This window comes from Poecilia latipinna, unplaced genomic scaffold (assembly GCF_001443285.1).
Source record: "Poecilia latipinna isolate Pla-1442-1.1 unplaced genomic scaffold, P_latipinna-1.0 Scaffold1326, whole genome shotgun sequence".
In the NCBI taxonomy this organism is placed as follows: Eukaryota; Metazoa; Chordata; class Actinopteri; order Cyprinodontiformes; family Poeciliidae; genus Poecilia; species Poecilia latipinna.
Genome location: NW_015113942.1, coordinates 91378 through 105466, shown reverse-complemented (window position 1 = coordinate 105466; position 14089 = coordinate 91378). Strand labels below are relative to the sequence as shown.

Sequence of the window (14089 nt, the reverse complement as noted above, 5' to 3'; positions counted from 1 at the left end):
GTGGACATGTTAAGTGCAATTTGAAATAAGAAATGTAAAATGTGATAAAAATACATTTTTGTGTTTATTTGGTTCCTATACAAGACACTTTGATAAGAATGACTATATATATATATATAATATAGGCGACTAAAGAGTATCTTTGTTTACATTTTTGGTTGGTGGTGTGCCTCAAGATTTTTTCAATTAAAACAATGTACCTTGGCTCAAAAAAGGTTGAAAAACACTGGTCTAGCACATGGAGTCCCCCACAACACACTGAAGTTAGTTGTTGTAGCGTGACTTAATGTGAAACAGTTCAAAAAGTTTGAAAACTTCCGCAAGGTTACTGTAAGCGAAAATAAAGGTTTGCCTACGGAGAGAGAGAGAGAGAGACAAAATGATAGAAGAGGTGCCACGGTTGTGAGAAGCTTCTGTGTTTCATATCAGAGGATTATCTAGTTGACCTTTGAACCATAATCCTGAGGATTATTCCCAGCGAGAGCCAATTCCCACTAATATGTGACCAGTGTCTCCCTGAATTAGCCCAAAAGGACACTTGACCCTCACAGGTCATCGTTAATCCAGGTCGCGTAGGGCCGGATATGGCCGAGACTAAGCAGAGCAACCCACTTCTGTCACCGTTTGGCGGGGGTTGTTCCTCGCGAGAGACATAAAACAGAGACGTCCTAATGATGTTTGAAAAGAGGAGCCCCCACAGCCTCTCAACTCCCCAAGAGGCTCCTCAGCCTTTTTTGTTGCCTTCCCAGGCTCTATGTCTGTTTTTCCCAAACTCCCCATTCTGTTAAGCCAAGGTTTGTAGGCCAATTATGTCCGTGTAGGTGTAGCCATCAGATGGTTGCAGAAGGACGGATATTAGTTTAAGCTGGTGAATGGTTGAACCTCAGCCCCAATCTGACATCTTTGCTTCACTTCAAAGCAATCAGATGAGCTTCAAGCTGATGGACCAAGGAGACTTTTTTTTTTTTTAAATCATTCTCAACTTTAATTAACTTGTGAACAAAATGAACACTGAATGATCTGAAGATTGCATGTATTTGTGGACACGGGATGTGAAGAACATAAAGAGAGATATCTCCCCACACTTTTCCCAGTTGTACTTTCAGCTTTTAGGCTTTTGTATCAGTGGCTGATATTGGGGGCAACAAAGTTGCTTCGCACACACCTGTCCTTCACGCCGGAAAAAAAGTGATGATGAACAGACTCGCCAACTAGGGAAATAAGTCGCTCACCAGGAAATGGCAGTAATCCAGACACTCCAAACTCTGCTCACAAAGAAATAAACAAAGACATTATTATAAAGCCCTCTTTATCCCTCAATGACTATTCCCATAAATGCTTTAATCACCAATCCCTTGGGGCTCAGCTCTTTGCGTTTGTGTGGGTGGATGTGTGTGACCGTCCTGTGATGTCCGACTGCTCTCAGCTCCTCACAGATGGGTCTATTTAGCTGCCAGGCGCCTGTAATTTACCAACACTTATTTCCCCCTCCCCTCCGTCAATCCCTTTTTCTTCCTCTTTCTTGTGTTGGGTTCTTTTAATTGAATGGAGTGTTGCTTATCACAATGGCTATCAAAGTTGTGCGTGCAGAGTGGTTCAGGCTTTATAATTTGTGTTTTCTTTAAATGTTTAAGTTGCCTCTTGACTTTGGTGTGTGTCTTCTACTTCTTCTTCTTCTTCTTTAGACTGTTGGGCTTCTGGTGGAAGGCAGTTGGATCAAGAAGGAGCCGGTTTTGTTTGAGCTCCAACTCATACGCAGTGGAGCCTGGGTAGATTAAAAGCATCTGAATGTTTTGAGCTCGAAATGTGTGTGCGGATTTGTTTTACTGCTAGGGACTCTGAAGGGAAATGCATCAAATTTTTGATGTGATGGTGAGCACTCACATCAGATTAACTTCAGACATTTAATCTCAGCTCAGACTCTGGTTGTCGGATGGTTGCTTGCTGTTTTATTCACTTTAGACTGAGATTGTCTTCATTATAAGACGTCTTGATTTATTTTGTCTAACATCGAACTTGCCCATTCTGTTCCTCGTCTCTCATTTCCTGTTGTTACACCGAACTCCGAATTTTGATTCCACCCTTGTTTTTTTATTTTTTTTTTATTTGAAAGAATAGGGGGCTGCACAGTGGCACAGTTGGTAGAGCTGTTGCCGTGCAGCAAGAAGGTTCTGGGTTCGATTCCTGGCCCCGGTCTCTCTGCATGGAGTTTGCATGTTCTCCCTGTGCATGCGTGGGTTTTCTGCAGGTACTCCGGTTTCTTCCCATAGTCCAAAAACATGTCAGGTTAATTGGCCTCTCCAAATTGCCCCTAGGTGTGAGTGTGTGTATGCATGGTTGTTTGTCTCTGTGTTGCCCTGCGACAGACTGATGACCTGTCCAGGGTGAACCCCGCCTCTCACCCAGAACGTTAGCTGGAGATAGGCACCAGCAACCCTCCAGACCCCACTAAGAGACAAGGGTGTAAAGAAAATGAATGGATGGACTAGTTCAGGACTTTTGAGCAGAGGTTTTTTAAAAGGTTGGAAGCAGCCAATATCCCACCTGTCAGAGGTTAACCTTCATATCATTTTCATTTTCTATAAGTCCATATTAGTTGGACACAGAGGTTAAAGCTCCCTTCTTCTCCAGGTTCATCTGAGAAGGACCAAGAACAAAATGGACTTATGCTGCTGTAAAACAAATTCATTTCCAAGTTTCTTTTAGAAACTTTGAAATCAACACAGCATTTCCTTGTGTTTTTTTTTTTTTGCGTAAAAATACATATTTTCATGGATTCTGTATACTATGCAATTAGTTAGTTAACTTGCAGCAGACATTAGTATGCAATTTTTAAAGGCAGCGACTAAATACTCCAAAACACATAACAATTAGACCATATAATACCTGTTGAGAACTTTGAACAAAGAAATTACTTTCATTTGTATGTTTATTAGCATGGATGCTCTTCTACTCAAACAACTACTTGAATAATCACAACCCATTCATTCTCCTGCTACATTATAAAATAATCTGATGTAAACTCCAAAATGTTAAGTTTGACTGACCTAAAAACAATTTCTATTGTTATCATGTTATTTTTTTTTTTATATCTTTAGAGTTAGTCATCAAAAGTACGTTGTAGTTTATATATATTGGCTTTATAAGTAGCCAGTTCCTCTTCTCCTTCCTCCTCCTTCCTCTCCTGATTGTGAGGATCCATTAGAGTACACATAGCATAAAAACAAGACTCAGAACAAGGGTAATAATCTGATATCTTGGGAATCTGCTCAGTTTTCCATTGGTTGGGAGAAAGATTGATTGGTGTATACTTAAGCTCCTGCAGGTGCATGCATATGTGCATGCACATAATAGATTTAGGAGATTTGCCAGCTGTATGTGGAAGTGTGCCCATCGCTGTGAAGCCTCAGTCTTATGACAATGACAGGAGCTCAGAGCAAAGATGGTGGTCCTCTCTCTTCTCTCCACCGCAGACCAGAACTCGTCCAGATGGTGTCTGAGAGGTTCTGTGTGCGCAGAAGAAAATTCATTTGTCCTGCACTTGTATGGATCGTACAGCTAAAGTCACTGAAACCGCATTGGTTTATTTTCCCTTTTCTCCCTTTTTTTTTCTTTATGGAGTAGAAATGTTCTCTGTGTGTGCGTGTGTGCGCGAGTGCGGATAGAAATGTTTTCCTGTTCATGCAAGAAGTGTTCTCAATTACAGCCTTAGTCAGAAGTGGAAACAGATGGTAGCAGATGACAGGAGACAAAGTAGCTCTGTCCTACCTACCCCTTCTCCTCTCTCTCCCTTCTTCTCCAGGTTTCTCTCATTGTGTCTCGGTCGTTCAAGTTGCTTCTGCTTCTTCTTAAGCTCTTAATCAGCGTTCTAGAAAGACGCGTGCCTTCTAGAAAAAAAAACAAAAAAAACACGCTAGGTCTGAGCAAATGTGGAGCACGGTCACAGACATTCCTCCAGCTATCCTGACTCAGATAATCGCTCATATTCATGCAGACATGAAAACAGAACACACGGCCTCAGTGTTGGTTTACTCTAAACCACAGTTCAAGGAGCCTGGGCCAAGTTTTCCCTGCAGCAGCGACTGAATTACATTGTCTCTGTGTATTGAGCAATGATAAACAAGATTACAGCCGAGTGGTGCCTTTGTCAGGCGAGTCGTGAGCGGCTGAATGTACGTCTGCTGTGCTTCAGCTGCATCGGCTTTGATTAGAGATTTATATTTCAGTTGAAGAGATTTCACTTCAGCACATATTTTCCTCTGCAGCGCTCCCACTTGTGCTCCTCCTCTCTCCGTCTCCTCATCGCTTGCACATTTACTGAATCTTCCAAACCATCTTTTGTCATACTTTTCCTTCTTATTTTCAATCCCCGCTTTTTTGTCCCTCATTTTTTAATATTTTAATTCCCCTCTCAGGAAACTGGGATGGTCACCAAAAAGTAAATTTATTGATTTTAATTAAAATGAAACTTATGTAACTACTTATTGTATGTCGTGATACTTTTAAGCATTTTGTTTTATTTTTTCATCATAATAGCATACAGTTGATAAAAGCCCAAAATCCAATTTCTATGAAAAGTTGTAAATTAAATAAAATAATTAAAATAGTGTTATTACAGAAATATTAACCTGCTCTGTGCTGTTTGTTATAGTTTAGCTCAGTTAATACGGTGCTAAGTCATGTTGCAAAAAGAAATTAGCATCTTTATAAACCTGGAAAAATTTCCAGGTTTATGTTTGTTTTGATTTTAAGCCAACATGGCTAAATGGATTTTGCTTCACGGCTATAATTAGTTACTCCTGTTGCTGGTTTACCTTTTTTCCCCCAACTTTCTATTGAGATGATTGCAGGTATTCTGTGAATAGTCCAATTGTTTTACAGCTTCTTGACTTGATACCAGCAAATAATATGGCAAACATTTCCATCACCGACTCTGGAAACATCACACCTCAAACATCTTGGGACTCTCTTGTTCCTCCAGACTCTGCAACCTTAATTTCCAAATCAAAAGTTCAAGCAAGACATTTCAGACATTGTAATGGCTTCGGGAGTAGATGACTTCAAACATTGCGAGCCCAGTCTGTGTGGCGACTTTCAAGCACTAACCCCAGCTGCAGTTTGGACCTTGTGAATCCCCACTGAAACTTTTAAATGCGTTTGGCTTCGCAACCCTTTCAAGGCTCTGATTACCCCTAACGCATGTTTGTTTCTCACTTTTTCCTTCCACTTAACCTTTCCTTAATGTGCACTCTGTGAATAACCAGCTTTTTCAGCAATAACTTTTTATGTCTTGTGCTCCTTGTGGAAGATGTGATTGACTGTCTGCTGGACAGCTGTCAAGTCGGCAGTGTTTCTCATGATGGCCTAAGCCAAAACTAGGACATAAAATAACATTTCCGTGTTTAAAAAAAAAAAAAAAATGTTTTCATTTGTTCTTGGGTTACTTGCAAGAAACCCAGATTTCAACGAAAAACTGAATTTGGGGTTTTAATTAACTGCAAGCCTCGGCCATCAAAATTAACGCATCACTCAGAGAGTAATTTATCAATTGTACATGTAAAGTAAGTTTCACCTATTGAATATAACTGTTGAAAGAAAGTGTATTTAATGGGTATTGTGGTGTATTTAGAAACACCTGTACATAAAAAAAAAGATAATCTCATAGTGTCCTGAAGCCTTAAGCCAGCTTTGAAATGCAATTGAAACGGTAAGATAACACATCCCTCTCTTTATCATCCTCAGTGGGAGGAGATCAGCGTGATGGATGAGAGGAACACCCCGATGAGGACCTACCAGGTGTGCAGCGTAATGGAGGCCAATCAAAACAACTGGCTGCGGACGCGGCACATCAGCCGGGAGGGAGCGCAGCGAGTCTACATCGAAATCAAATTCACCCTGAGAGACTGCAACAGCCTGCCCGGGGTCTCTGGCACCTGTAAAGAGGTCTGCGTCATTTTTGCACACAGGCAACAAAAGGGGACACCCTGGGAGGTTGATGTATAAGAAACGTCCTGCGTCCTGATCTTCTCGTTTTGTTACTTTTTGTTCCCTCTTGGTGCCCTGAACACATTTTTTTTTTTTTTGTCTTTTATAAAGGCAGAATCAATATCACAGTCAGATCTGAAACAAAGTTAAAAAAAAACATTTGTTAATCTGCCTCTTTGGGCTACTTGAATCAGAGGTTGTTTTTTGTTTTTTTTTCGTAGTAATCTGACTTATTTTTGAAATTTTAAATGTGGGGAAACATTTTATGTTTATGATTGAAACATTTATAAATTGGGAATAAATAATCCCTAAGCACATGCAATGGAAGTTTCAGAGACAAAAGATTTGTTTTTGTTTTTTTATGATGGGAACTGAATTGAGTCCCTAAACGGTAAATAAACATTTAATTCATTATGCTGGATAATTTTTACAACATTTTGCCTTCTTAATTTGTTCGTAGGCAGCGCATTAACATATTTATTCATGTCAGGCTTATGGAGAGTTGACTTGAAATGTTTGTAATTTAATTATCACTTGGATGAAATTAGTGCTTCTCTTGAACGTAACACATTATGCTGCAGAGCAGCAAAAGAGCTTCGTTTCATTTTGTCTGCCTTGTATCTTCAATAAGCACTAAAAACAAACACATACAAGCTGAAGTGCACTTTGACGGATATTGAATAGATAAAGAATTATGAGACAAGAAAAAAAATAACGGATGAAACAAGATACTCCTGAAATTGTACGTGTATTTGAATTTTTTTGTTTTCTTTTTTCACTGTGGTTACTGAGGTGAGAACTTGAAGTAACACTCCCACACAGCTACATGTGCATTACAGTGAAAAAACTCCCAAACATTCAGACAGATGGCAGGAATTTTAACAAATAAACAAATGCCAGTTTATCGCTGGTCAGAGTTTAAAAGTGTGATATTTATCCAACCTGAATATTGACAGATGCTTTTTGTTTTGCAGACTTTCAACATGTACTACTATGAGTCCAACAATGCCAACCTGTGGTTCATCAAGGAAAGCCAGTATGTCAAGATCGACACTATCGCTGCAGATGAGAGCTTCACGCAGGTACGGACACACACACTGACATACCTGGGATGAAATGGCATTTATGAATCAGTTCCAGTGTTATGGTCGACAAATGATAATGTTAACAGTTCTGTTAAAAAAAGTTGGTCATCTTATTACTGATATCTCAGATAATACTCTTCAGATTCAATGTAATGCAAACAAATATATGCATAAACATCTACAATGATTCTTATTTTTGAATTGAACAGATTTTTGTACAATTATATTTTCAAATTTGATGATAAATAAAAGGGAAAGGTTGCATAATGAAACTTGATAAGGTAGGCTTTTGAACAATAGACATTTCTTGAGCAGTAAATAAAATTGGACTTTTAACTTGGGTGCCCTGCTCCATTTAGCTGTGAAATGATCAGCAACTCGGTAGAGGTGAACTGTTTTTCTTTGAGGTGTGATTTGACTGCTCTTGTTTTGGCCAATGAAGTTAGTATGATCTCATTCGATAAATTGAAAATTCACAGAGCAAGACATTTTGTGGACAATTTCAAGTTGACTTCCAACTTGCTTGTACTCATCCTTGAAAAAACTACACATCTTACATAAATTGAAAAATTCCCATTCGAGAAAATGGTTCAGGTGAAATAAAAGTCTGCTTGCTGCTTTATTACATTATCCTCAAATTATGGGACAGAGCAATCCATCAAAAATAAGAACCCAGCTAGAATTACATTATATTACTCCTTTACAAGACAATGCTGAAGCTCTTATTTGCACCTCAGTATGTAGAAGAGTGCAGAACTACAATTTATCACATTTATCATAATTTTTTTCATGGGTTAGTTTATTATGAATCTTTTGTCATGACTGATTATTTATTTGGGCCTGAAGGTAACAGTTCACTGAGGAGATAATTGAATATTACATATTTCAGAATCAAAGCAAAACTAATTTCAAGTTTGATATTTTAATCTATATTTTCTTTCTTATTTTATTGTTTAAAATGATTAATAGGATTAGTGACATTAGCATTAGCAAACAGGAGCCTCACCTTAATTGTAAAATTTCCAAGACTGCCAACATTACCTTATCACGCGTCACCCATGAAAGAATTTGTTTCAAAACGATGAGACGGCGCATCTTTGCTGCAGTATTTTCAGCTTCATTTTGGAGATCGTTCTTGTTTAAAGTAGCTTCCTGAATGAACTGGAAATACGCTTTCCCCTTAAATGGCTTCTTATATGTTTCGATTATTTTTAAACACCTCGATAACACAGAAAAAAGCTGAATGCAACTTTTGTCAGGTAAAACGTCTACACCTAAGAGTGTAGATTTCACACAACCTGTTTCAGTCGTAACTGATGGTAAAAAAAATAAATACGTTTTTTAGTTTGCAAACCTCTGTTCACTGATCGCAGCCAGTAAAGTCTCCCATTTCCAGTCACCAGTTGATTTCGTGGTGCATCAGTGAAGCTAAATGTTACAAATGCTCATTGTAAACGAAAAAACAGTCATCTTTGTTAAGTAGCCAGTTGATTGTTGCTCGTTTGCCTAGTTGTGGCTATGCCCTAACCTCAGACGTCTTTCAAAGAAACTAACAGAAAATGCATTGTTCATTCGCAGGTGGACGTTGGTGACCGAGTCTTGAAGCTGAACACAGAAGTGCGAGACATCAGCAACTTGAGTAAAAAGGGTTTCTACCTGGCCTTCCAAGACCTGGGTGCTTGTATCGCTCTGGTCTCAGTCAGGGTCTTCTACAAGAAGTGTCCTCTGACTGTGCGCAACCTGGCCCAGTTCCCCGACACAATAACGGGAGGAGAAACGGCGCTGGTGGAGGTCCATGGAGTTTGTGTAAATGCCTCTGAGGAATTTGAGCCGCCCAAGATGTACTGCAGCGCAGACGGAGGCTGGCTGGTCCCCATAGGGAGATGCGTGTGCAAACCAGGCTTTGAGGAGAACAAGGACATCTGCCAACGTGAGTCGGGTGGGGACGGCGAGGATTGAGTGGAATCGAAGTCGATGATAAATATGTGTGTCTTAGAAAAAAGTGACATAAATTAAACAATGGAGACGTAACAGATATGTTTGATTGCTGGAAAGTCACATCTTTTGTCAAAGTAAGTTTGCCGAATATGCTGTCTGAGGTGGTATAAGCAAAGGAATCCTCATAAACATGTCGTGGTGTCACCAAGTCAGTCAAAGTTAAGGAAATATTTAAGAGTAGATCCACCAATTAGATTTGTGGGCAAATTCTGATCTCCAAAGTTTTGACCTGCTGATAAAGTTTTTTTTAGCTTGTTGCAGTTTTTCCTTAAGAACTATAATACACAAACATATATCGATAGCATTAAACTCTTCCTAACATCATTTACAGGAGCATTTTATGCTTTTTAAAGGAAGATAAAATGGTCACTGATTAGAGTAGCTAGCAAATCAAGGATTACATGTATCATGGATTAATAGTGCGTGTTGCATGGAGAGAATGTAGATTCCTTTCAGAAGGTTACCAACATTTATAGATCCAACATGATCCAACGTCTGCCTTCTGAGTTAAACAATTAACCCAGAAGGGAGACGATGATACTTTGTGAGTCATCACTCCTAACAAAGCACAGACAGCAAATAGAGAGGAACAGGTAGGGATTTCTTTAAAGCACAATGTCTTTTTTGTGTGTATTCCCCTTTTTTGTGATATTCCCCTTATCAAAGGGGGATATCTGATGTTCATGGAGAAGAGTCGCATGTGTGTGTCTTAGCATTTCTCACCTTGTAAGGCCCAGTTTTTATAACAGTCGCTGATGTTGTGACAACCCACTGCTCCTTATGGGGCTCACAGCCTGGGCCCCATAAGATGAAGTGCTGCTATGGGGTTAGGGATTGGGTTTAGGACTACGGTGTGCAATGAGTTTAGGTTAGGTTTAGGGTTAGACATGTACTGGTGATGGTTAGGTTTAGGGTGAGGGTCAGCATTAGATTACAGAAATGAATGAAAAGTGAATGGAAGTCAATGCAAAGTCTTTGTAAATACAGAAATACACTATGTGTGTGTGTGTGTGTGTGAGAGCGAGAGAATAAGGCAGTGCTCATTGATGTGTGCTGTGGAGAGAAAAGGTATGCCTTGTGGAGGAAGATTATTGAGTTGTAAAGCTCTCTCAAATGGTGTGTGTGGTGCATGAGTGCGAGCTAGCATGTGTGCACACTGTGCATGCGTGCATTTTGAATTGAGGAAACCGCATTATGCTCATGCTGTCACCTATCCCCAAGGACTCACTTCCTTGGGAAAATTGGAGCACAGATATTCATCTCAACAGAGTAGAAATGGGTGCACACGATGCAATTTCACTTGTTTTGGAGAAGCAGCCGCCAAGACACTCAGAAAGTTGGCAGTTGGTCCTTAGAGACAAGTGAATAAGAACAAAATGTGCTCTGCAGTTTGCAGACTGGTAATGTGCACAGATCGTGGCAGAATGCTGGCTGCATCTCAATCATGAGACACAGACTGCTGAGTTGTCTGCCTGTCTGTCTGCCGTGGTTATATCACAGGTGATCTCACTGACAGCTTTTCAAATGATTTCACTCTCCTCGGTGTGCTAGTCTATGTCACTTTCTACATTTTTGGGACTAAGATGCAGCTTTATGGTGTGAAACGGTTGACCTCCGTGAAGTCATCACTTGGGTCCTTTAGCGTTATCACTCCAAAAGAGAATAGAGCGAGATTTAACAAGCTTGCTTTTTGACCCAGTGGCAAAAGGCTAGTTTATATTTCTGTGCTTGATTGACTTGAAATGATGCAGTCTTATTGACACTGAGGTCAGAGGTCAGAAAATATATGTGGCCCTTGTCTACTGAGTTACGGAAAGGCTGACCCATGGGGGTGAAGGTCCTTCAAGACGAGTGAAGTGCTCTTGTCTATCATTATGAGTAAAGAGCTAAGCTAAAAAGCAAAGCTCTCAATTTAATAGAAATGTTATTTTCAAACTTTCACCAACGGTTGTAAAAAGTGAAAAATCTGGATACAAGCAGCCGAAATAAGGGGCCAAACTAAGACTTGGAGATAAGATGAGAAATTCTGCCATCATTCTGTTGCTCTGCTTCATCTGAAAATAGCAATAGATCCTATTTAGACCCCTCCTGGGCAAGTGTGGAAATATATATCACTTATGGCCTGCACCAGTCTGGGAACCTGCAATGACTTGAATAATGTTGCATGTGAGATGGACACAAATTCCCTGCTCTGATGACCAAATGACTTATCCTAAGCTTAACGCCTTACTTTGAGATCTTTGCAGATAGATTATGTGTCGTTTGTTTTTCTGTGCACCATCCTGAACTGGAGGAGTGGGCTTACCTTTGCACACGCACCGACCCAAAAATAACGTTGGGTGTGAACCAGGGGCGGTTTCGTATCGTGCCACCTTAGAGTGGATTTAGGTCTGAGAAAGGTGTTGGGATTTCGCAGCTGTGCTACTGTTGACGTATTTGGTTTTTATTTACTGGAGAACATCTGCACAGAACTGCAGTTTCACCACCACAAAGCAAGAGAATTACGTACCCCGCATATGTCAGCAAATCAAATCCCATGGGGTTTTTCTTGCTCATAAAATAATGCCACACAATTTCGTTTATCCTGAATAACAATGGTGCTTGTGCTGGGTTTATTTTTTTTTCAAACCATACAAATGTTTCTATTTTTGTGGGGGGTTTTCTTCTCCCCCACCTCTTTTTCTTGTCAAAACTCACTTAGCCAGCTAATGTAACTGCATCCATAATCAGCCTTTTTTTTTTTTACAAGCGGATTCATAAAAGACATAAGAGGGTGCAGAGCAGTAAGGCAGCTTGGTGCGTTGCTCTTTAATGTGTCCCTGTGAGAACGAAGCTTGCACTTCTAAAGAGCTCCTCTCCAGCGCTCTGCATCGGCTCCGAACAAAAGGTTCCTGCCCCGACACAATCTGGAGGTCTACCATGGGGACGACACGTGCCACTAATGCATTCAAATGATCCTCTCTGGTTTGCTTTCACACAAAGGGGTGAGTGTGGGAGAGAGGAACACAGAAAGGCCTGGAGTTTCATTTGTATAATCAACGTGGAGGTGAGCGAGCCACTTAATGGAGCGCCCGAGTTTTCTCCCTCTTGTTCTTCTGTGTGGGTCCAGGTTTCCTTCCTCTCCATCACTTCCCTACTCCAATACCCAGCATTGTCTTCAGATGTTCTTTGTGAATCTTGATCTGTCAGCGTGCCTCTCATTCACACCCCGTCTCTTCCACTCTCTGCGTCTCTCCCTCTGTTTCCCTGTCTTGGTCTGAAGCACTAATGGAATCATTACTGGCCTTACTGTGTTAGACAAACACCAGACACCTCCTATTATGGCCCTTTTTCCCCCCAAATCTCCTGCTCTTTCCCCTTTCTGTCTGTTGCTCTCTGGCTATGCTCTGATGTCTGCTTCTATAATTAGACCATTCTCCACTTCTTGCTCTCTGCCAGCCACCCATTTTGCTTCTCACTCATCTTCTCTGGCACCGTCTTCCTTTTTCACCTCGCCATTCCTCTCTCTGTCCCTGTTCTCCTTCTTCAAGCACGCCTTATCTTCACCGCCTGCTCTCGTTAAACATTTATAGATCACGGGTTCATCTTTCTCCTTTTGTCTTTTCCAACCCAATGTTTCATAATCCCTTTAAGGGAAGCGTGCATAAATGAGTGTGTGTCGATGGGATGAATTGGTCGCACGGACACAGATGAAAACCCCACAAACTGGCTCGCTCTTTGTCGTGTAAACAGATGAAGAATCATCGGACTGAAATGGGCAGAAGCAGAGTTTGTTGAAAGTGCTGTCCTAGATTGCAGTAGAAATGGTCATTTTAATCATCATATAATTCAAATTCGTCTCTGTTTAGGGCGATAATGGCTGTAAAGTGGTGCTTTTGTCACACTCGCCTGGTTTTTATCAAAAAGTTATCACTGAAATAATAAAATAAATAGTCGGAACAACTGCAACATGCAATTTATAAGTGGTGATTTCAAAATTGAGGAGAAAAAGCTGTCCAAATAATCTGGCACTGTGCTACAAAGTAATTACCCCTTACACCTATTACCCCTTACTTTTATAAAAGGATATCTCGTTGAACTTGTGCCAACCATGTTGGCGGCGACGGCTGTCAAGCATTTGCAAAAACTGTAAATGAATCTCTCGCATCACTGTTGATCGATTTAGGTCCACTCCTCTTTGCAGAATTGTTTTAGTTCAGTCACAGTGATGGGCTTTTCAAGCATGAATGTCCTGCCACAATATCGCAATTGGATTTAAATGCTATTGTCTTGTTAATGTTAGCCATTCAAAGATGCGCCTGTCGGTGACCTTTCAATCATTGTCTTGGTGCCTTACCCAAGTACACTCTGGAGCGTAAGGTCACAAATAAATGACTTGATCTTGTCTTTCAGGATTTCTGATACTATTTCTAAAAATGCTGTCTTAGTTTTGCACCAAATATAACGTTTCACAAACCTCCTGAAAAGTTTCACTTTTCTCTCTGTAATGCAGATAATGTTTTCTAGAAAACCATGTTTTTTGGCTTGTATTGGATGTTTGTTTTTTTTTATGCTCTTTTATTTTAGATTCAGGAATAGATTTGCCATTGAACTCTCCCACATATACAGTTTGTTGTCTTGTCTGCATGCTTTTGCTGAATTATCAACAATGATCCCAATGATTCTATCTGAAGCAGTGAAGACCTCACCCACTCACAATGGTGAGCCATCATGGCCTTCAGGCCATTCAGGAAAGACTTTAACTTGTTCCAGAAGCAAAAACTAACAACACACAAATACCAATAAATATAAAATCATGATCCTTTGAAACATCTTGTTTAAAATAAATCAAAATGATTAATTCTCTATGAAATAAAGTGACCTTGATTACAAGTTTTCTATCAGAGATCTGCAGCTTGAAGTATATATTTTTTTTATTAAAGACCATAAGCCAGTCAGAAATTCTCATATTTTGATATGCGTTCCTCAGAACTCTGAGTTTTCTGTCCTATTGACGATTATCATGGAAAACATCTGTGCGA

At 40.1% G+C, this 14089-nt stretch overlaps 1 protein-coding gene across 1 annotated transcript in view; it reads left to right on the top strand.

The window, feature by feature from the left end:
- LOC106961708 (ephrin type-A receptor 3-like) overlaps positions 1 to 14089 on the top strand; it is a 116116-nt gene that overhangs the window by 34157 nt on the left and 67870 nt on the right. Inside the window, exons 3-5 of the mRNA XM_015055620.1 lie at positions 5743 to 5943; positions 6960 to 7067; positions 8649 to 9000. Coding sequence (XP_014911106.1) covers positions 5743 to 5943; positions 6960 to 7067; positions 8649 to 9000 — 661 coding nt within the window. The remainder of the gene's footprint in view (positions 1 to 5742; positions 5944 to 6959; positions 7068 to 8648; positions 9001 to 14089) is intronic.